Source organism: Natrix helvetica, assembly GCF_964273705.1.
Source record: "Natrix helvetica genome assembly, chromosome: 16".
Lineage (NCBI taxonomy): Eukaryota > Metazoa > Chordata > Lepidosauria > Squamata > Natricidae > Natrix > Natrix helvetica.
The window spans coordinates 2884609-2908371 of NC_138563.1; the positions used below are offsets into that span (position 1 = coordinate 2884609).

Here is a 23763-nt window from a genome sequence, read left to right on the forward strand (position 1 = left end):
CTTTTGCCCCTTTTTCTAGCTTGCACAAGGTCCTGAAACATCAGCTAAAGAGAATAGCATAGCATAGAATAGAGGATAGACAGAATATAGGATAGAATGGAATGGAATGGAATAGAATAGAATATAGGATAGACAGAATGGAGTGGAATAGAATAGAATATAGGATAGACAGAATGGAGTGGAATAGAATAGAATATAGGATAGACAGAATGGAGTGGAATAGAATAGAATATAGGATAGAATGGAATAGAATAGAGGATAGACAGAATGGAATGGAATAGAATGGAATGTAATAGAATAGAATAGAGGATAGACAGAATGGAATGGAATAGGATAGGATAGACTAGAATATAGGAGAGAGAGAATGGAATGGAATGGAATAGAATAGAATTCTTTATTGGCCAAGTGTGATTGGAGACACAAGGAATTTGTCTTTGGTGCAGATTCTCTCAGTGTACATAAAGAAAAATAAAATACATTCATCAAGAATCATAAGATACAACACTTAGCGATAGTCACAGGCTACTAATAAGCAATCAAATTATACTAGGAAACAAACAAAGCATAATTTTAAAGATACAAGCATCACGGTTATAGCCATAAGTGGGAAGAGATAGTTACTAGGAAGGAAGAGAAGAAGAATAGTAATACAGTCCTAGTAGCTAATTTGACAGTGTTGAGGGAATTGTTTAGCGGAGTGATGGCATTCGGGGGGGAAAACGTCCTTGTGTCTAGTTGTTCTGGTGTGCAGTGCCCTATAGCCTCATTGAAACAATTTATTTTCAGGATGCGAGGGGTCTGTATATCTATTTTCACAGCCCTCTTTTTGACACGTGCAATATACTGGTCCTCAACGGAAGGCAGGTTGGTAGCAATTGCTTTTTCTGCAGTTCTCATTATCCTCTGAAGTCTGTGTCTGTCTTGTTGGCTTGCAGAATCAAACAAGGGACAAGAGTTTAATCTACTCAGCTAGTGGGTGCATGCAAATAAGGTTGTGTCTCTCTTCGGAGGTGGGTACGTGTGTCTCTTTTGCATATATATATATGCAAACTTGATCGCCTCTTTGGCACCTTCGTTGCAAACTAAGCCTCTAGAATAGTATCGCCAGCAATTCCTCCCTCACCCCCTCTCTGTGGGATTTCCTACTTCCCGTAAGATCCCACCCGCCACGCTCCAGAAATGAAAATTCAACTTAATTAAGAAAAGCAGAAAGGAAATGAGAAATCAGTTCCTCCTCAAATCAGTTCTACCCTCCTTCTTTGTCACCACGTTTTGGCTCAGGGTGAGAATCACCTGTCTGGATTATTTTATTTTATTTTTCCTCTTGAATTTTGTTCCTGCAAACTTTTTTCCCCCCGAGTTGTGTGGGTCAGTTTTCCAACATTGTGGATTGCTGTGTACGCCCTTCCAACCTCCAAGTAACTTTCTACGTGAGACGGGCGGATATATATATATTTTAAAAATGTGATTGATAAAATTAGCGCATATATAAAATACTGGGAATCCTTTAGGAGCTTTTTCTGGCTGAAAAATGAATAGAAGTGGAGGGATTTTGAGGGGGATTTAGCAACCGAAAAAGGAATATGGGAAGAAGTGATTTATGTAATCTAATATCAAAGGGGAAGTTGCTTATAATTGCTCTAAAGAAGATTGGAAATTGTTTCCTTCAATGGTTTCCTTTTCTTTTCTTTCTTCTCTCTCTTTCACCTCTTCCCCTCCAATTCTCCTTCCTTCCCTTTCTCACTTCCTTTCTTTCCTTCCTTCCCCTCTAATCCATCCTTCCTTGTCTCATTTAGATTATCATCCCTTTCTCCTTCCTTCCCTTCCTCCCTTTCATTTTCCCTTCCCCTCTTTACTCCTCCTTCTTTCCCTTCCCTTCTTTTCCTCTTCCTTCCTTCTCCCTCTTTCATTTTCCCTTCCCCTCTTTCCTTCTCCCTCCTCTTACCTTTCCCTTTTCCCCTTCCTTCCTTCCTCCCTCACATTTCCATCTCCTTCCTTCTTTCCTGCCTTCCTTACGTCTTCTTCTCCCTCTCATTTCCCTCGCCTTCCTTCCTCCTTTCTCTTCTTCCCTCTCATTTCCATCTCCTTCCTCCCTTCCTCCCTCCCTCCTTCCCCTATTTCTTATTTTAATTATTTTTACTTATTCAGATTTCAGATGACCTTTTGCTGCTGTTGAAACGTTAAATAATTTTTTTTAAAAAAGTAGACACTCTCTTTCTCGACACGTATTCTTGACACGCAAACAATTCTTTCTTGACATGTATTGTTGACACGCAAACAATTCAGTCATACGCTGAACAATCATTTACTGTCCATGGGCCATTTCTGTTCCCATATAGGCCCCCGGGTCAAAACTTCATGCCATGTCGGGCGAGGTCGGCTCGGGCCTCTCGGATTTGGGCCTGCAGCTCGAGAGAGGCTTCCTGGCAGTCGTTGAAGGTAGCCAGGCGGTAGCCCACGACTCCCAGCGAGTAGCAGCCGAAGGTCACCAATAGGTAGGTTGGCAGGGCCCACAGCACTTGGTGCCAGCTTGGGGATAACGGGTGGGACCCCACGAGGTCCAGCATCAACGCAGCCCAGACGCCACCCAGGACGACCAGAGAGCCGAGCCACTCAAACAGTTTCGTCATGATCCTGAAAAACAGCAGTAAAAAAAAAAACTTGAGACATTTGCCAGGAGCAAATATCTTTGTATATTTTTCAGCACACCTCTGACGACATTTAAAAAGAGTTTTCTGTGCAAAAAAAAAGAGGATTTTTCGTTTGGCTTCTCCCTATACCATCCATTCCTCCCTCCCCCCCTCCTGCAAAATCTGGAATCGACTTTGAGTATTAAGGAAAGATGTCCCTCGCTCCGTTCCACAGCACTTGGGATTCGAACAGTTGTAGATACATTAGTAGATATGATAGATTAGTAGATATTAATAAATATATTAGAGAGAGCCCTTCTACCCAAACAGCAAAATTTTTGCAATCCTTTCCAGGGCCTGTCCTAATAGCAATGACAGTATATATATATATATGTGTGTGTGTGTGTGTGTGTTTGTGTTTATTTGGATTCTCCAAAAGGACTCAGGACTCATATATATCATGTATTATAGAAAATAGAATAACAGGAGTTGGAAGGGACCTTGGAGGTCTTCTAATCCAACCCCCTGCTTAGGCAGGAAACCCTGTACCGTTTCAGACAAAGGGTTGTCTCCCATCTTAAAAACTTCCAGTGTTGGAGCATTCACAACTTCTGGAGGCAAGTTATAGATTAGATTTATTATATAACATAATTGCAATTGCTATCGGGAAATGCACAGATATAACAACATATGTTGTTATATCTGTGCATTTCCCAATAGCAATTGCAATTATATTACAAATTTTTTTTTATTATTATTATATCAGTGATTACATCTGGGCCTCTAACAGCGACGGTTATGATACCTTTATTATTACATGATCCTATCTGTGCATCTGCTAATTGCCATTATCTACGGTTATATTTTTATTATCAGCAGCAGCAATCAAAAAAAGGATGCCAACCCGCCCTTTTCCAACTTTTTGCAACAATTGCACAAAAATGCATAAAATAAATAAGCCTCCCCCGAGGATAAACCCGCAAATGTCGCCCCGTGCCCGCGTTCACACGACTCACCGACTCCGGGTTGCAGCGAGTTTTTTTTTCCTTCCAGTTTTCCCCCCGACTTCCCCGTCGCTCGCTGGTGACGTCACCACCGCACCTGCCAATCACCGTGCCCGCTGAGCGGGTGGCGCCGGTGGAGCGCCGCGGTGCTTGCCGTGAGTTGTAGTTTCGTTTCCCCCCCTTGAACACGTTTTACGTTTCAGCCTCACTACCTATCAGCGCGGCCTTTAAATTGCTTTTCTGTGCAAAACTCTGAGGACTAGAAACTTTGTTATTATAAATGCTGCAGTCTTTTGGGTGCAGAATCATGAGGACTGGCACGTTTTCTGTGCAGAATTGTGAAGACGAGGACTCTTCAGGAACAGAATAACAGAGTTGGAAGGTACCTTGTAGGTCATCTAGTCCAACCCCTGCTCCCTGTGCTAGGGATTCGAACCGCCAAACGGCCGACCTTTCTGTCTTAGCCACTGAGCCAGCCTTCGTTAGAAATGTTGCATTATAAAATCAGTTTGTCTGTGCAAGAACCACGAGTGTCAGGATTTTTTTTTTTAAATTGTGTATAGATATGGCTGTTAAATCAATTGTCTGTGCAGACTCATGAGGACTGGGAACTCGGTGAGAAGTATCGTATTTAAATCAGTTGTCTCTATGCAAAGCCGTGGGAACTGAACTGAAGTCTTTATTACCAAGCGTTTTTCCCATGCATAACCATGAAGAGGGCACTTTAATCCCAAAGCCGCCCTTCAGCGTTTAAATCAGGCAAAATATAAAACCATGAGGACTGGAAGCTTGGCATGATTCCTTGAGGAAGAAGCCTAGCTCTCGGCTTTCTGGCTGCCTCGATTTTGTCACCTGATATAAAAAGCCATTTATTTATTTATTTTGTTGTTGTTCCAACTGTATATACACACACACACACACACCCTCTTCCTTCCAGCTCCGTTGGGAGCACACAACCACGAGGACTAGGATTTTGACTTTTGTTTTTTTGGAAACAAAGTTTATTTATTTATTTTTTGTTACATATTTTAACTTCTTTTACGAACAAAGTGTTGTCCTGGCTCCCCCCCCCCCTTACATCTTCTATTATGCATCATTTTACATCATCTTTCCATTTTACATTTCAGGCATCTTGTTTTTATTCCATATTCTCCCGCTTAATTTAAAAAAAAATCCTCAATATATAAACAATAACCTTCTGCCTCTCAAAGTTAATCAAATTTAACACATCCTTTCCACCTGTTATTCTGTTTTTACCCTTCATAATACATATCCTCAAGTTTAATTTTACATGGTAAACATTTCAATTACTTAGTTATCCCCAAGTAGTAGTAATTTTAATCTATATCCCACGCATTTTATTGAATATAGACCGTTGACTTTATTTAATTTCATTGTTTTAAGAAAATCCTTTTCTTTCTTTCCTCCTTTCAATCTTTTTCTCTTAGTCTCTCGTATTCTCTTTGCTCCACCTATTTGCCTAGTTTTTTTCCCCTCTTTTTTTTTTGATCTTAAAACTCCTGGATTTTCCCTTTCCAATCAGGACTAGAATCTTGACTTTTGTTTCTCCTCTGAAAAATACTAAGAACCGATCGATCGAAATATAAACGCCTGATTGAAACTGGTCCCTTGGTCTAGGCAAAAACATGAGGACTGCCACCTTGCCTTTATTAGTTGAGGAAGTGGCTTCGAACCCACCCAGAAAGCCGTTTCCTTAACTCATCAAGGCAAGGTGCCAGTCCTCATGATTTCGACGCGGGGTTTGAAGGCCCAGCCTTTTCCCGTCAACCGAGCTGCCACCTTCCTCTACCAGGACTCAAGGGGGCCTGGCCGAAGGTGCTGGGAACCAGGCGCCGCGACATTCCCACTGGGTGTCTCTGGCCAGGCGCGTGGGAATCCCGGCGGGTGCGGGAAACAACGGGAGAGGGTGCCACCCGCCGGGTTCCCACTGTTTTTCCCAGCTTTTTTTCTTGCAGCTCCTGGAATCGGGCGCGCAAGAAAAGGGAGACCCGTCTTGGGAAGTTGAGGCGGCTTCCGCAGGAAACATCTGGCTTCCTCCACCGTCCGGCCTATTTGGCCGGGATGGGAAGGAGAGGCTGGCATGGAGGGGGCAGAGGCTGACGATCTGAGGGAGGGAAGGAGGGGCAGTAACTTTGATCTCATCTTGGGACTTGATGGAACTTTCTCCTCCTCTTCCTTTCTCACCTTCCTTCTCTTTCTCCTTCTTCTCCTTCTTCTCCTTTGTCTTTTGGTCTATTTTCTCCTTCTGCATATTCCTCCTTTTCCTTCTCTCTCTCCTTCTCTCCTTTTCCTCCTCTGTATCCCTCCTTTTCCTTCTATCCCTCTTTCTCTCCTTCTCCAGCTTCTCCTTCGTCTCTTGGTCTAACTTCTCCTTCTCTGTATCCCTTTTTTTCCTTCTCTCCCTCTCTTTCTCTCTCTGTCTCCTCTTTCTCCTCCTCCTCCTGCTCCTCCTCCTCGTCTGTCTCCTCCTTCCACTTGTTTCCCTCCTCCTCCTTTTCTTCCTCCTTCTCTCCTCTTTCTCCTTCTCCATCTCCTCTTTCTCCACCTCCTCTCCACAACCCCACTTCCCTTGTAACACTGATAATGTTACCTACTTGGGTCACGAAACGTCTGCAAGAAATCCCCCCAGCTCAGAGAGCACCCGGCCCTCCTCCTTCTCCTCCTCTTTCTTCTTCTTCTTCCTCTTCCTCCGCCTCCTCTCTCTTCTCTTCCCCTCCATAAGCCCCTCTTTCTTCTACCACTGATGTTGTTACCTAGTTGGGTCATGAAACGTCTGCAAGAAAGCCACCAAGCTCAGAGAGCACCAAGTGTTTTCCTCCTCCTCCTCCTCCTCCTCCTCTTTCTTCTTCCTCAGCTCCTCCTCCCTTCTAGCCTTGATGATGTTACTTAGTTGGGTCGTGAAATGTCTGCAAGAAAACCACTAAGCTCAAAGAGCAACAAAGACCCCACAGTTTTCTTCCTCCTCCTCCTCCTCCTCCTCCTCCTCCCAAACTCCAGTCCCTTCTAGTACTGATGATGTTGCCTAGTTGGGTCATGAAACGTCTTAAAAGAAACAGCCAAGCTCAGACAGTACCAAAGACCTTCCTCCTTCTCCTCTTTCTCCTCCTCCTCCTCCTCTCTGGCCTTCCTCACTGCTAACCAGAATTCACCAAAAAATAAAAACAAAACTTGCTCTATCAGCCTGCGCAAAAAAGGCCTCTGGGATCGGAAAGACTCTGCATATTATAGAAACTCTGGGCATGCACAGAGTACTTTCCTCCTTTCTGTTAAAAAACAAACAAACACAACCCCAGATCTTTTGAAACTTTGCAGGAGGCAAGGAGGTTTGTCTGGCTTACTCCTTGCAAACCCGGGTGCCTTTTCTCTCTCCCCCCACCCCACCTCCCCAGATCAAAGGCACAAAAAACCAGCTGCAAAGTTGCTTTGTCTAGAAATCCTGGCTGGCAAACAAAGAGATGCCCGAGGCTGGCGCTGAATCGGCAAAAAAACTCAAACAAAAAACCCCAGTGTCTCTTCTTCAGCCTTGCAAAGCAGGGCGTGCATTCTCCGAATTCCCCCTTTTATTCCGGCAGCTTCCCACTTTGGCACACAGCCGGGCAGCGCCAACAGACCGGGGATGGCTTCTCGGACCAGACAGTGGCCTTGCCAAACCCCATAGCCCATCGCCCTCAGCCAGCCCAGGCGAGGTCCTTTCTTCCTGCAAATATTTGGGACTCTTCCTGGGAGCCTGGGATATATTCTCTTAGCAAATCTGTGTGTCTGGGTGTGTGTGTGAATCACACTTTAGTCTAAACAATAGCCTGTTTTCCCCAAAATAAGACCTACCTGGAAGATAAGTCCTAGCATGATTTTTCAGGGTGCTGGTAATATAAGGCTTACCCCAAAAATAAAGCCCAGTTAAAATTGTCAGCCAGATGAATAGAATAGAATATAGAATAGAATAGAATAGGAAATAAGAGAATAGAATAGAATATAAAATATAGGAAATAGGAGAATGGAATAGAATATAAAATATAGGAAATAAGAGAATGGAATAGAATATGAAATACGGAATAGGAAATGAGAATAAAATAGACTAGAATATAAAATACAGAATAGGAAATAAGAGAATGGAATAGAATATAAAATATAGGAAATAAGAGAATAGAATAGAATATAAAATACGGAATAGGAAATGAGAATAAAATAGACTAGAATATAAAATACAGAATAGGAAATAATAGAATAGAATATAGAATAGAATATGGAGTGAGAATAGAATATAGAATAGAATAGGAAATAAGAGAATAGGAAATAATAGAATAGAATAGAATATAAAATACAGAATAGGAAATAAGAGAATTGAATAGAATATAAAATATAGGAAATAAGAGAATATAATATAATATAAAATACAGAATAGGAAATAAGAGAATAGGAAATAATAGAATAGAATAGAATAGAATATAAAATACAGAATAGGAAATAAGAGAATTGAATAGAATATAAAATATAGGAAATAAGAGAATATAATATAATATAAAATACAGAATAGGAAATAAGAGAATAGAATAGAATATGAAGTGAGAATAGAATAGAATAATAGAATAGAATAGAATAGAATAGAATAGAAGAATAGAATATAGAATACAGAATAGGAAATAAGAGAATAGAATATGGAATGAGAATAGAATAGAATAAAATATGGAATGAAAATAGAATAGAAGAATAGAATTCTTCATTGGCCAAGTGTGATTGGACACACAAGGAATTTATCTGGTGCAGATGTGAGGGGTCTGTAGATATTTTCCCAGCCCTCCTTTTGACTCGTGCAATATACTGGTCCTCAACGGAAGGCAGGTTGGTAGCCATTTTTTTTTCTGGATGGATGCATTTAGTACAGTATTTCCCCTGAATATAAGACCTAACCAGAAATTAAGCCCTGTTAATGCATCTTTTGGGGCAAAAAAAAATGAATATAAGACCCAGTCTTATTTTCAGGGAAAACAAATAAATCTCACGGTGGGCTTATTTTTATTAGGGTGGGCCCACGTGGCAGATCCAAAAGAGATTTTATTGCAGAATTCGCAGACTCTTTCGCTGGTCCAGGCCAGGGGATTGTGAGTGGAGCCTCCCTGCTCAGACATAGTCTACCTGAGCAACGTTGGGAGTTTCCGCTGGGAAAATCCAAGGTGTTTTTGAATTGCTGGTTTTTTTAAGGAGGGGAGGTTGCAAAGCTCATCCATACTTACTAACCAACCAACACCCCCCCCCCCAAAAAAGTCCCCTAGGGCAGGTGATCTATCTCTGTCTAAATTTGGGGACGTCACGCGGCCTTTAGCCACACAATCCTGGCTTGTAAAGACAAACAGACCCCACATGTCTGGACGTGCTCGAAATAAGTCAAGGGATCCCTTGTTTTGTTATTTTACTTATGCATTTATTTATTTCTTTATTACGATACGAATTTAATTTATTATTAAATTTGTCCCTTGTTTTAACTGGCTGCAACCAGGGCAGGCTGGAAAGGCAAGGCCGAGATTTGAGGGGAAGCTTCCCGAGTGGAACTAAAAGATCATCTAGTCTAGCCCGCCCCTATTTCAGTCCTGGGTTCAGTGCGGGAATTTCCCCCCCCCCTTTCCAATGCTTTTCTAGACAGCTCTCTCTCTCTCTCTCATCCTCTCTCTCTCTCTCTCTCTCACTCCCTCTCTCATTCTCTTATTCTTTCTCATTCTCTCTCTCTCTTTCTTATTCTCTCTCCCTCTCGTCCTCATTCTCTCTCTCCCTCTTTCTCTCTTACTCTCTCTCATTTTCTCTCCCTCTCTCCCTTATTATCTCTTATTCTCTCTCTCCATCTCTCTCTTATTCACTCTGTCTCTCTCTTGTCTGGAACCCTGAGGGGGTTTTCTCTTCTTCTTAAGATTGGTGCTAAAAAGAAAGAGAATGATCAGTTAAGGCAATGTATATCTCTCAATGTTTCTCCTGGTTTTTTGGTCCCCTCCAGCGAGGGGATCCGAATTCAAAGCTGTTGTCTTTTTATCAGCAGGTTTAGGGAGGGGAGGGGGGGATGTTTAGCCCCCAGGGACAAGACAATAGAAGCATATTCTGAAATTGGGAGGTGATTGGCTTGCTGGATCCCCAGTGCTGATTACTTAGGAAAATGTATTTTTCTGTGGCTCTTGCTTAATTTACTCCTGCCGGAGCAGGTATAGACAGCTGTATATTGCAGGGATATTGGCAGATGGGAGGGAAGGAAGGAAGGAAGAGAAAGAGGGGAAGAAAGGAAGAAAAAAGAAATGCAGAGGAAGAGTAAAAGGGAGAAGGGAGGGAGGAAAGAGAGGGAGGAAAGGAAGGAAGGAAGAAATGAAGGGAAAAGGAGAAAAGGAAAAGGAAGAAAGGAAAGGAGGGAGATGGGAAGGAGGGCAGGAAGGAAGGAAGAGAAAGGGGAAGAAAGGAAGAAAAAAGAAATGAAGGGAAAGAGGAGAGGAAAAGGGAGAAGGGAGGGAGGAGTGAAAGAGAGGGAGGAAAGGAAGGAAGGAAGGGAAAAGGGGAGGGGAAAAGGAGAAAAGTGAAAGGAAGGGAGGGAGGAAGGAAGGAAAGGGGGGGATGGGAAGGAGGGAGGGAAGAGAGAGAAACAAATGAAGGGAAAGGGCGAGGGGAAAAGGAGAAAAGGGAAAGGAAGTAAGGAGGGAGGGGAGGGAGGGTGGAAAGGAGGTAGGGAGATGGGAAGGAGAGAGGAAAGGAAGGAAGGAAGAAACGAAGGGAAAGAGATGGAGGGAAAGGGAGAAAAGGAAAGGAGGAAGGAAGGAAAGAAGGAAAGCAGAATAAAAGCATTGAAAGGAACCTTGACGAAGAATATTGTAGGAATTGGGGAAGTCTGATTTAAGGAAGGAAGGAAGGAAGGAAGGAAGGAAGGAAGGAAGGAAGGAAGGAAGGAAGGAAGGAAGGTAAATTGACAAAGAATATTGTAGGAATTAGGGGTGTCTAGTTTAAGGAAGGAAGGAATGAGATGGAAATGAAGGAAGGAAAAAGAATAGCAGAATAACAGAGTTGGAAGGGACCTTGGAGGTCTTCTAGTCCAACCCCTTGCTCAAGAAGGAAGGACAAAGAAAACCAAAAATTAAAAATTAAAACGTCAGTGTGGTCACTTAGGGCCTGACCTCCGTTCTCGCCCAAGGCCAGTGGAGCAAATTGGGACTTGCCATGCCGTGCCAAGCCCCCCCCCCTTGCCTCCCCCCTCCCCCCAAGAGAGGGAGGGAGGGAGGGAGGGAAAGAAGTTATGGGAGTAAATAAACCCTCGCTGGAGGTTTGCGACTTGCTCCAACCTGCTCCGTTTCCCGTGAATGCTACTCACCTTGCCTACAGGTCCAAACATAAGTCGCTGGAGAGAAACAAGAGAAGGAAAATAAAGATTTGAGATATCTGGCCAGCTTTAAAAACAACAACAGCAGAGGCCAAATTCTTGGCCAAGCTTGTTGATCAGAAAGGTCGGCAGTTCAGTGGTTCGAATCCCTAGTACAGGTCTCCTGCGTTGGACTAGATGACCTCCAAGGTCCCTTCCAACTCTGCTATCCTTCCTTTGCTGTTATTCACTTTTCATCCTTCCTTCCTTCCTTTCTTTTCTTACTTTGAAGGGTCACTAAGAGGAACTGTTGTAGGTTGAGGACTATCTATCTGTATAGCAATAATAATAACAGACAGACGATAAAGAGAAGATAAAGAAGATAGAGAGAAAAGATATATATATAGAGAAATAGATTATAGATTATAGGTAGATAGAGATAGAATGATAGAGAAGATAGATAGATATAAATGATATATTATAGATAAAATGATAGAGAAGATAGAGAAAAGATAGATATGATATATTATAGAGATAAAATAATGATAGAGAAGATAGAGAAAAGATAGATAGATATAGATGATATATTATAGATAAAATAATGATAAAGATAGAAATAGATAGATTATATAGATAAATAGATAGAAAAAGATGATAGATAGATCGATAGATAACATAGATGATAGAGAAGATAGAGAGAAAAGATAGAAATAGATGATAGATTATAGAGATAGATAGCTACAGATAGATTATATAGACAGATAAATAGATAGATATCCTAAATTCTTCTTGTCTTCTAGTAGTTTTTCTTTTGTAAGAATTTCCCAATCATTTCAGTGCCGTGGTCATTTCAGTCACTAAACGAGTGGGTGGTTGTATGTCGAGGGCGACATGGAATGAGCCTACATTGTGGGTGGGGGTGGATGAAAAGGCTGACCCCATCCTAGCTCAGCAGACCCTCCACTCAGAAATACTCAACCTGTTCTGGAAATCTGCACAGATCCTTCTTTTTTAAAAAATATTTTTCTAACTTAAAAGAATCTTTGTTTTAAAAAAAAAAACAGCCGGAGAAGTACTCAGGCAATGCCCAGAGAGAGAAGGGGGGGGGGGGGGGAAAGAGATTTTAAATATAGCCCACCTACCCAATTCCACCCCTCCCCTTCCTCACTGCTGGGTTGTTTTCCTTGCAATCAAATCTTGGGGGTCGGGAGAGTGGGGGAATGGACAGGAAAGGGTTGAGTTACTAAGGCTTGGAGGCTTTTGCAAGGAATGTGATCCAATCCCCCCACCCCCTCACCAAAGGGGTCAGCGGTTCACTGGAGCCCCTCCCTCGCTTTGGAGAGGCTGAACTACATATGCCTTCCCTAGGGGGGTCAGGGCAAAGGTTGACCCAGGGAATCCTGGGGCTTGAAATGGGGAGTGGGGCTCTTGAGTGGATGAAGGGGCCAAGAGGAAGTCAACTTCATCTGGAAAGCAAGCAATGGATGTCACCTTTTCCTTTCCTCTCCCTTTCTGTCTTTCTCATACAAACTTTTCTTCCTTTTCTTCTTCCATCACTCCTTTCCCTCTTCTTATCTTTTTTTTAATCACTCTTTTTCTTCCTTCTTGTATAACTTTCCTTTTCTCCCACTCCTTTTCTTCCTTAAGTTCCTTCTTTCTTTTCCTTCATCGTGGCTTTTAAAAAGCATCCCAGATTTCCTCGAATGAAGAAGGGGCGAGCTTAGCAAATACTGCCATAAATTAAAATTAAAAATAAAGTCTGATTTTTCCTTGTCTGACAGCGACCCCTGCTGGAGATCAGACTGTGGCACAATGTTGGGAAAGCTGATTTTCCTGGCCTCTGGGTTGGTGGTTAACACCCATCATCCCCAGCCAGCCCTATTTTGGTAGCAGCTTTAAGGTTTCAGGGGCATTAAACACCTTATTAGATAGTCCTCTATGGCGGTGGTTTTCAACTCTGTAGAAGTCTGGACTTCAACTCCCAGAATCCCCCAGCCAGCCTGCTTTAAGAGGGGTGGACTTCAACTCCCAGAACCCCCCCCAGCCAGCCTGCTTTAAGAGGGATGGACTTCAACTCCCAGAATCTCCCAGCCAGCCTGCTTTAAGAGGGGTGGACTTCAACTCCCAGAATCCCCCAGCCAGCCTGCTTTAAGAGGGGTGGACTTCAACTCCCAGAATCCCCTAGCCAGCATGCTTTAAGAGGGGTGGACTTCAACTCCCAGAATCCCCCAGCCAGCCTGCTTTAAGAGGGGTGGACTTCAACTCCCAGAATCCCCCAGCCAGCTTGCTTTAAATTATTTAGACTTCAACTTCCAAAATTACAGCTGGGAAATTCTGCGACTTGAAATCCACCCGTCTTAAAGTGAGAAACATTAATCCAGGAGATCTTCCTGGATCGATTTGGGCCAGTTCCTCTTTCTCTCAATCGAGCCTACTTCGCAAGATTGTTGGGACGGGGGAGAAAAATCAGGGCGAGTGCCACGCACACCGTCTTTCGAGATGCCAGGAAATAAAAATAACGTATTAAAAAAAACCCACTAGAATAATTTCCTAATTATTCTACTTTTCCGTCTCCCTTTCGTTGTATTTCATTTCAATTTCAACCCATTTCGTTGTATTTAAGTGCAGTGACAATAAAGATTATACATATCGCTTCCCGACGCTGCAGATAATACAAAAAATATGTCTTTTTCCAACGCTCGGGGAAATATGCTAAATTTGCAAAGCGCTCGCAAAAAAAGATTTGAAGAAGGCAGATGGCTCATAGCTGTAAAAAGACACTTGTCTGATTGCTGTTTTTGGTATATTTTTAAAAAAGAGGTTTTATTGAATTTCATCGAGGGAAACCGGAGTGGCGAGAGGGCCAATGTCCCACCGTCAATTCCTCTTCCGGCTTTTGCTGACCGTCTTCACGGGGACGGAGACTGGGGTGGCCATTTGGTAGAAGGTGGAAGAGATCTTCTGGATGTAGTAGAGGGCCACCAGGGAGAAGATTAAGCTTCAGGGAGAGAGAGAGAGGGAGAGAAAGTAGCAAAGTTAAACTGGGTTTACGAGTGCTACCTGCAAATTAAATGAAAATTAAAGGGATTTACTGCTATGTCAAAAGTCCGTTTGGTCACGAGAAGGTGAGGATGGCTAGAAGGTGGATAGACAGGTAGATGAGTCCTTCCTTCCTTCTTGAGCAGGGGGTTGGACTAGAAGACCTCCAAGGTCCCTTCCAACTCGGTTATTCTGCTATCTTTCCTTCGTTGTTATTTGCTTTTCATCCTTTCTTCCTCCTCTGCTTGTCTTTTTTTTCTTTGCCCTTCCTTCCTCTACATTTTTTCTCCCTTTCCTCTGCTTCTATTTCTCCTTCCTTCCTTCTTGAGCAAGGGGTTGGACTAGAAGACCTCCAAGGTCCCTTCCAACTCTGTTACTCTGGTATTCTTTTTCCTTCCTTTCCATCTCATTCCTTCCTTTTTTCTTTCTTTCCTTCCTTCCTTAAACCAGACATCCCCGATTCCTGCAATATACTTCATCAATTTTCCTTCCTTCCTTTCCTCCTTTTCGTAAACCAGGCATTCCCAATTCCTACAATATTCGTCAATTTTCCTTCCTTCTTTCTTCCCTTCCTTCCTTAAACCAGACATCCCCAATTCCTGCAATATACTTCATCAATTTCCTTCCTTCCTTCCTTAAACCAGACATCCCCAATTCCTACAATATTCTTTGTCAATTTTTATCCTCCAATCCTCTTCGTTGCTCTTCACTTTCGCTCTTTCCAGAACTGGATGCAGTATTCCAAGGGTGGCCTTAGCAAGGTATTGCTACAGATCAATCCCACCTTACCCCCTACCCCCATTCAATCTCAATCCTCGCTGCCTCCCCCCACCCCCCCAGCCCACCTCTGTCCTCTTACCAAGTGGTGACACAGACACGGTGAATCAGTCCTGACGCGAACAGGGCCAGGAGGAGGCAGGAAATAACTGCAGACAGGAGTGGGGAAGGAAGGGGGGGGGGAGGAAATAATAATAAACCAGGTTAATAATCAGTTCGGTTCCCGAGGGCCCCCCCCCTCTTCATTTGACTCACTTTCAGGAAAAACTTTTGCTTGGAATCCTTTGCCGAAAATCAAGCTTTCCAAATTGTTGAAGGCCTTTATTGTGCGGGGGGGTCTCAGGTCAAGGACGAGAACAGTCATAAAAGCTGGACGTATTTTGCAACGGCCTTAAGCCAGATGTTCACTTCTGCCTGGCAACCCTTGAAAAAAAACTTTTGTAAAGTTTTTAAACTTGGGGGGGGAGGGCTGTTTAATGCCTTTTATTAAGGCCACATCCCCAATCGGAAACTTTAGATAATCCTCGATTTATGATACATAACGGGGTTGGTTGTTTTTTTTTGAACTATTACCATCTGGCAGACGGTACAGGATAATAAAAAAAAGGACAAAGAGGCTGGAAAAAAAAACCAGCTTCTATCCCGGAGCAGTAACCATATTGAATGCTACGGTATATAGTGCGACATCGGGTTTTCAATTTCACTTATAAATAATGTAAAAGGTGTTTGTTTGTATTTTTATAATTGCCGTGTACACGGAAGACGGCGTTCAATTTCCTCGTGCCGTGTGCAGTGATAGTAAATTAAACTAAACAATAGACCCCCCCGACATTTCTGGGGCTAAGCCAGACAGCGGTTAAGTGAGTTTTTAAAAAATAAAAATAAAAGTTTTAATGGGTTTTTTAAAAATTGAAATCAGACATTTTAAAAATTGAAATCGGATTTTTTTTTAAATTGAAATCGGATTTTTAATCTTATTTTTATCAAATGTATTTTAATCAAATGCTTTTGGAGCAAAAAAATCTATCTGAAGGTAGTTTCCCATTTAAGGTAACATTCATAATTTAAGTTTACTCAGCATGAAACGGAGTTATGTAGGTATATGAGGCTGTATATTCTGCAATAGGGGGACTATCGGTGAGTCAGCGGTGGGTCAAGAGTTAAGAGTTGCTGCGGGACAGAGATAACAGCTGCTATTTAAAAATTACGATTTAAAACAAGTCGATTTAAATGTGCAGAGATGGACAAAATGACCATGGAGTTAAAAGAAAAAGAAGAATCGGATTATTATAAAATATGGAATAGAATTTATAAGCAGCTAGAAAACAGAAGCCAAAACAGGAAATAGAAGTCTCTCTCCGTTTTTTCTAAACTAGTATTGAATAAAAATTAACCAAAGTTAATAATTACTATCAAACTTAAGCAGATTGATCACAATTTAAAGATAATGGTTATACGAACAATGAATATTATTAAAATTTTTAGCACAACTGTTATTACACTATTACAGAAGTTAAAACCGATAGGATAGCAATGTAGAATAGAGAACTACAAAGGCTAAACATGAATGCCGATAAGAAGGCTGTAAAACTATTTTATATTGTTACGCTTGTCTGGGTTTTTCTGCATTTGTTGTTTTTCTGATTTTAAAGTTTAAAATGTTTAATAAAAACCACTTAAAAATAAAATAAAATAAATTGAGTCAATTTAAATCAAGCCTTTTTAACAAGTGATTTAAATCGGGGTTTAAATCATGATTTAAATCGGGGTTTAAATCATGATTTAAACCGGGGTTTAAATCATGATTTAAATCGGGGTTTAAATCATGATTTAAACCGGGGTTTAAATCGACTCGATTCAAATCGGGGTTTAAATCGACTCGATTTAAATTGACTCGATTTCAATCAACTCCACCTTGCCCAACACACACACACGCCGATAAAACCAAAGGATACGGTGAGGGAAAAAATGAAGAGGGCAGATCCCAAAAGACCCCCTTGGATGGTCAGCCATTCGCTGGACGCCAGTTGGCGGCTGTACATCTGCATCCCGGTGAAAAGCAGCAGGGATAACAGGGAGGAAAGGACCAGAGATATTCCCGTGCTGACGGCTAGAAAGACAAAAAGAGACGGTCACGGCCGGCGGGAGAATTCGGTCATCGGCGCTGGGGAGGGTCCCAAAAAAGGTTAGGTTGGGGGGAATCCGGGCAGCTGCGCCGCCCATGCTAAGCCCTTCTTTGCCACCTTCTTGGAGGGGTCTGGAGGGAACCCGGCCCATGATGGTTTGTTTGAGGAATGCATGCTGGCTTATCCAGGGTTGGAAGGCAGAAGGAGAGGAGGGCCGGGTGTCTTCCCGTCCTGGGATCAGGCTGGTGGGGGGGCAGCTTCGCACGAACGCCCAGGCAGACGGGACTCGGGGGAAGCTGCCTCCCTTGAGGAGTTTGTAAAAATAAAAAAAGGCGGGATATAAAAGAAATGAAATTTAGCAATCTCGTTCTTGGGCATAACATTAATAATAATAATAATAATAAGTTTGAATTTATTAGCCGCTCCCTTTCCAAGTAGGACTCGGGGCGGCGTACAATGGGGCATATAAAACACAGAAAATATATAAAACACATAGGCGTACATACAGAACATACATACAGATACACAAACACGGACTCGGAGGAGGTAAACAATTTACATCATATAGACAGTTAAAAGACCCGCATTAAAATACCCCAATTGTAAAAACCCGATATAAAATTAAGATTTAACGTTTAAAATACAATTTAAAAACAGTTAGGAGGAATAAGAATAATTACGATTGAGCCAGGCCAGATAATTGAAAGAGGTGGGTCTTCAGCTGTACACGGAAGGAGCGGAGATCGGAAGTAATCCTGATGTCACGGGGGAGGTCATTCCACAGGGCTGGGCCCACCACAGAGAAGGCTCTGCTCCTGGGTGTCGCCCCCCGGCACTGTTTGGCGGACGGCACCCGGAGAAGTCCCTCTCTGTGTGAGCGAATTGGTCGTAGGGATGTGTGGGGCAGGATGCGATCCTGCATATAACTAGGCCCTGTGCCATGAAGCGCTTTAAAGATCATAATCAAAACCTTGAAACGCACTCGGTAGACCACAGGAAGCCAGTGCAGCTCGCGCAGGAGAGGTGTTACAGGGGAGTACCTAGTCCTCCCCATAATCACCCGCGCGGCCGCGTTCTGGACCAACTGTAGTCTCCGAGTGCATCTCAAGGGAAGCCCCATGTAGAGAGCATTGCAGTAATCCAGGCGAGACGTCACTAGCGCATGGGTGACTGTGCGTAGGGCATCCCGGTCCAATAAGGGGCGCAATTGGCGCATCAGGCGGACCTGATGGAACGCCCCCCTTGCCACGGCTGTTACATGGTTATCCATGGACAGCCGGGCATCCAGGAGGACGCCCAAATTGCGCACCTGTTCCATGGGGGCTAGTTGGACGCCCCCGATGGCCAGAGATGGAAACACCTGGTTGAACCGGGAGGCCGGAAGCCACAGCCACTCCGTCTTGGAAGGGTTGAGTTTTAGTCGGTTGCCATCCATCCAGACCCGTACGGCCTCCAGACACCGGGACATCATTTCGACGGCCTCATTGGGGTGGTTCGGGGTGGAAATGTATAGCTGAGTATCATCAGCATACAGATGATATCCCACCCCAAAACCACGGATGATCTCGCCCAGCGGTTTCATATATGTGTTGAACAGGAGAGGCGAGAGTACCGATCCCTGTGGCACTCCACATGTGAGTGGCCTCCGGGTCGAACTCTGCTCCCCTGTCAACACACGTTGCGTCCGATCAGAGAGGTAGGAGCCAAACCACCGTAAGACGGTGCCCCTGACTCCCAGCCCCTCTAGCCGGTGCAACAGGATACCATGGTCGATGGTATCGAACGCCGCCGAGAGATCTAATAGGACCAGGATAGAGGAACAACCCCTATCTCTGGCCCTCCAGAGATCATCAACCAATGCGACCAAGGCCGTCTCTGTGCTGTGCCCGGGTCGGAAGCCGGACTGGCGCGGGTCTAGATAATCATTTTCCTCCAGGTGACGTGGGAACTGCTGTGCTACCACACTCTCTACAACCTTCGCTAAAAAAGGAAGGTTGGAGACTGGACGATAATTGACTAGGTCCGTTGGGTCCAGGGAAGGCTTCTTGAGCAGGGGCCTCACCACCGCCTCTTTCAAGGCGGCCGGTAGAGAACCCTCACCCAGCGAGGCGTTCACCAGGCCCAGGAGCCAGTCGCGCGTAACCTCCCAGGATGCCAGTACAAGCCAGGAGGGACACGGGTCCAATAAACATGTGGTAGGTCGCAGACGTCCACGCAACCTGTCCAAATCCTCGATGGCAACCGAGTCGAACTCCTCCCAAAGCGGTCCCTCAAGACTCGCAACGGGCGTCTCTACTGAATCACTGAAAGGGGTCCATCCCATCCGGATTTGAGCGACTTTATCCTGTAGATAATTCCCAAACTCCTCTGCTCTGCCCTGTAATGGGGCTTCCCGTGGTCTCTCAAACAAGAGGGAACGGGTCACCCGAAACAGGGCAGCAGGGCGGTTATCTGCAGACGCAATAAGAGCGGCACAATGTTGACGTTTGGCCGCTCTTAATGCCACAAGGTACGTCTTCAAATATGCTCGTACCTGTGCTCGGTCAAATTCGGAACGGGAGGATCTCCAACGACTCTCTAGGCGTCTCTTGTGGCGTTTCATCACCCTTAGCTCCTCGGTAAACCAAGGTGCCAGGGTGGTTCGTCGCCGCAAGAGAGGCCGCAAAGGCGCCACCCGGTCTAGGGCCCCGGTAGTCGCACTATTCCATGCGTCTACCAGGTCCTCCACTCGGGGGCGGGTCAGGTCCACAGTAGGTGGCCCCAGTTCCGTCTGGAACCTATCCGGTTCCATCAGGCGCTTGGGGCGGAACCATCTAATACCTTCCAGTTCCGCCTCCTCGCGGCGGGGGGTGGCACCAGGGAAGTCCAGCCGGAGAAGTGAGTGATCCGACCATGACAGGGGAATAGTGTCTAGATCCCCTATTCCCAGATCACTCGTCCACTGGCCAGAGACAAAAACAAGGTCCAGGGTGTGGCCTCCCTCGTGAGTAGGGCCCTGAATTAACTGGGTCAGGTCCATGGCTGTCATGGAAGCCATGAACTCCCGAACCCCCTCAGACGCTTCTCCCATCGACGGCAGATTAAAATCCCCCATCACTAAAAGTTTGGGGGTCTCAACCGCCACCGATGAGATCAGCTCAAGGAGTTCGGGCAGGGCCGCTGAAGTATAGCGAGGAGCCAGGTATACTATCAGCAGGCCCAACTGCCTCCCTGGGCCCCATCTCACGACGAGGGACTCACACCCGGATGTCTGCGGCACAGTGAACTCTCTCGGCTCTAAGTCTTCCCGGATAATCACTGCTACCCCACCGCCCCTTCCCTGGGCCCGAGGCTGGTGAAATGCTCGATAACCTGGAGGGCACATTTCCACAAGGGGTAGACCTCCCTCGTGGCCCAACCAGGTCTCGGTTATTCCGGCGAGGTCCGGGTCCCCCTCCAAAATTAGATCGTGGATGAGGGGGGCCTTATTGACAACGGACCTCGCATTGCATAACAGCAGTCTCAGGCCTTGGGTCTGTAGATCCTGACCACCTAGTATGCAGGGGTTGGTACAAACGACCGGGAATGACCAAAAACCCCGGTCTCCCAACCGACTACGTGCTCTTAAACTGTCCTCGCACCTGCCCCTCCCTACGACCGTTGGTATTAAAGTGCCCTGCACAGGAATGCTATCTTCCTTCTCCTCCCCCACTCCGCTCCCTCCTCCTTCGACCACACCTAGATGCCTGGCTCTACCATCACTCCTGACCTGTTCCCCCCCCTCCTCCCACCCCCCAACCCCAGGATCCCTACAAATTCTTAAAAAATATTTTACTAAAAAACCCCTTAATTTGCGCTTCCTCCACCTCTCAGGGTTAATAAACCCATCCTCAAGGTGGGCCCTCGAAAGGGCTGAAGGCCAGACCTGCGAGAAAGGGGATTCCCGCAGCCGCAGTAATTCCGGCTTCGTGTACATAGAAATGGAATCATGGGGTACAGTTAGTTGGTAACTGGTGCTGAAGAAATAGATGTAAAATCATTTGTTTGCCGAGAAGGTTTTCCTGACCCAAGATGAAAAGGGTGAGTTGATGGGCTAGTCGCCTCCCCGGGTTTCATTCAGGAGAGTTTCAAGATGGTGTAGGAACCGGCAAAGCAGATGTTAAAACGATGTTAAAAAGCAGATATTTAAAAGATGTTTAAAAAGATGTTAAAAGCAAACGCCAAGGTCACAATCAGAATAGTATCAAGGATTCAAACCTAGGTTCTAGGTTTGCCATTTAATTGTGTCTGCTCTGCTCTGAGAGACTTTAACCGGCTCACCCCTCCTATAGCTGCTTCGTTCAGATCTTCCTCCGTCTCCCTTCTCGCCTCTCACACAACGAGGCAGTCCTCCAGGTTTCTGGCCAACGCCCCGGCTAGCACGCCCACACGCCAACACGCCAGCACACCAACAGACCGACATACTTGCAATCTTTCTCATCATCTTCCTGTCTCTCCAGCCTCTCCGCGCTTCTCCCTCACGCCTCCCACACCCCGTTCTCTGTTTGGTGCCAGATGATCCGTTCCATGCTCCACGTCTGGCGCTCTCACCAGCTAGACGGGCAACCACAGCCAAACGAGACCCACTTCGTATCTCCGTTCTTCTCCGTTCCTCCGTTCCTCTCTAGCCGCCTGACACTCAGCTCAGCTCCACACTCCACACTCCACACTCAGCTCCGCGCTCCACGCTCCACGCTCAGCTCCGCGCTCCACGCTCCCCATCTGGTGCTCTCACTAGCCAGATGGGAAGCCACAGCCACAGCCAGCAAACCATTCCATAACTCCTTCTCCACTCCATTCCGTTCTCCTTCTCCACTCCATTCCATTCTCCATTCCATTCTCCGCCTAAGCGCTGGCGCGTTCGGCGTCCTCGGCGTCCTTCGGTGTTTCAGCTTCTCGCTAGCCAGCTGACCGCCCCAAACGCCCTGCCCGGCCCCTCCTGGCCAGGGCAGAATCGGGGGGTGGTCGTCGACAAAGCACGACCCTCAGAGTAGCATTAGGGGTCGGCAGCACCTCTCCCAGATGGAAAACCCCTCCGCAATTTTGCGGAGCTCACACGGCAGCCGCCATCTGCCTCGGAAGCTCCTCCTCCTCCTCCTTTTGGTTTGTTTGACATTGTCCCCCAAAAAGAGGCTGGAATTTAGAGCACAAAACTTGCAAAATATTAAAAGGATACGTTTAAATGTTCAATTTTCTAGTCTAACGTGACTTCTGACCACAATGCCCCTCTAGTACCCATAATTCCCGTTGCCCATGTTTCTTCACCCATAATTCCCTCCGGCCACAATGTCCCTCTACCCATAATCCCCGCCATCCCCAATGCCTCTTTGCCCATAGTCCCCTCCATCCCCAATGCTCCTTTACCCATGATCCCCGCCATCCCCAATGTCCCTCTACCCATAATCCCCGCCATCCCCAATGCCTCTTTGCCCATAGTCCCCTCCCTCCCCAATGCTCCTTTACCCATAATCCCCGCCATCCCCAATGCTTCTTTACCCATAATCCCCGCCATCCACAATATCTTTTTACGCATAATTCCCTCCACCCCCAATGTCCCTCTACCCATAATCCCCACCATCCCCAATGCCTCTTTACCCATAGTCCCCTCCATCCAATGCTCCTTTACCCATGATTCCCTCCATCTCCAATATCCCTCTACCCATAATCCCCTCCATTCACAATGCCCCTTAAGTATGAGCGCAAACACAATGGCACAAATAGCTGTCTTTGCCCAGGGAAGCTGTGCTGTTTGGGGATGATGGGAGTTGTAGTCCAATACAGCTGGAAGGCACCATTTGGGGGGGATTCTGGGTAATGCCATGCCCTCTTTCATTTGCCTTGCCCACCCCTGCCACATTACCCAGGATGCACTTGGATTACTTAATCTGATGCCCACCTCCCCCTTCCCTGAGACCACGTTACCCATAATGCCCCGCGCGACGCTCCCCGCTCCGTCCGCCGAGCCAACGATCCCTCGGTTTGAACCAGAGCGTCTGTCTGCCTCGCGCATGCGCTACCGCGAAGAGCCTCTTTCTCCCCCCCCGCCCCCCCGACCAACCACGCTGGAGCTTCTTTACGCGCACGCGCGGGACCGCCCCGGCTGCCTGAGCGCAGACGTGTACTTTTCCTCCTGCGCCTGCGCACAAAAGGAGGCGTGAAGCGCCTTGGCACATGCGCGGTGAACGGCCTCGCCTCGTTAGGCGGGAGTGCCTTTTATTCGCCGTCTAGGGGACCGCGCCTCTCAATTCCCCGAAGGCGTCGAACAAAGCGAGGCGCGCCGCGCCTTCGCGGGTTCGACGCTCGCCTCCTCGCTTTTGCAAAATTGAGGTGACGGGGGGGGGGAGGGAATGCTAAAAAAAAAAAAGCACAAGAATACAATTTACACCAGTCGTTTTTGCAATGATTGGCGAGCCCGCCTTCCCACCTCCGCCCTGCAAGAAGCGGAGAGGCACTCTGCGTAGGCTCAGAGGCGGCCTCTCCTCTCCTCTCGAGCTGTTGCATGCCCAGCTGGGGCAAAGGCAGCCCCTGACCTTGTGCAGAGGGCTCCCCCCTGATGCACCACTCCAATGGGGGGCGCCCCAACCCCTTTTCCACTTGCAAATTCTTTTGGCTCCTCCAGCAAAGGATGCAAAGGATTTCCACCCCCCCCTTCTTAAAATGGGGGGGGGGAATGAGCCACTCTTGGGTTGAGCTTCCCCCGAGCATGCGCACTCCCCCTTCCTCCCCCAGCCCCTCCCCACGGAGCCAGCCCCAGCTGCAATAGACCGAGGCGTTCGCCGGCGCCACCGCTGCAGGCGCGGCGCTGGGGGTGGGTGGGTGGGGGCTGG

General features: G+C 46.1%; 2 protein-coding genes across 2 annotated transcripts; both read right to left on the minus strand.

Annotated features, from left to right (window-relative positions):
- Positions 1-2143: 2143 nt before the first annotated feature.
- Positions 2144-3733, minus strand: DPM3 (dolichyl-phosphate mannosyltransferase subunit 3, regulatory). Its single transcript, XM_081968302.1, has 2 exons — positions 3647-3733; positions 2144-2634 (listed from the first exon to the last, which is right to left on the minus strand). The coding sequence occupies exon 2, from the start codon at positions 2628-2630 to the stop codon at positions 2349-2351; it is 282 nt and encodes a 93-aa protein (XP_081824428.1). The 5' UTR covers positions 2631-2634; positions 3647-3733; the 3' UTR covers positions 2144-2348.
- Positions 3734-13771: 10038 nt separating this feature from the next.
- KRTCAP2 (keratinocyte associated protein 2) lies at positions 13772-23009 on the minus strand. The gene is made up of 5 exons (XM_081968289.1): positions 22859-23009; positions 16748-16902; positions 15048-15111; positions 14875-14941; positions 13772-13974 (listed from the first exon to the last, which is right to left on the minus strand). The coding sequence occupies exons 1-5, from the start codon at positions 22944-22946 to the stop codon at positions 13854-13856; spliced, it is 495 nt and encodes a 164-aa protein (XP_081824415.1). The 5' UTR covers positions 22947-23009; the 3' UTR covers positions 13772-13853.
- Between the last annotated feature and the right edge of the window lie 754 nt (positions 23010-23763).

Coding starts and splice junctions, on each gene's coding strand:
- DPM3 (XM_081968302.1), bottom strand. CDS start 2,630: ATGACGAAACTGTTTGAGTGGCTCGGCTCTCTGGTCGTCCTGGGTGGC.
- KRTCAP2 (XM_081968289.1), bottom strand. CDS start 22,946: ATGCGCGAGGCAGACAGACGCTCTGGTTCAAACCGAGGGATCGTTGGC. Junction 15,112..16,747: donor TCTTCATTTTTTCCCTCACC/GTATCCTTTGGT, acceptor CGCACAATAAAG/GCCTTCAACAATTTGGAAAG. Junction 13,975..14,874: donor CGTGTCTGTGTCACCACTTG/GTAAGAGGACAG, acceptor CTCTCCCTGAAG/CTTAATCTTCTCCCTGGTGG.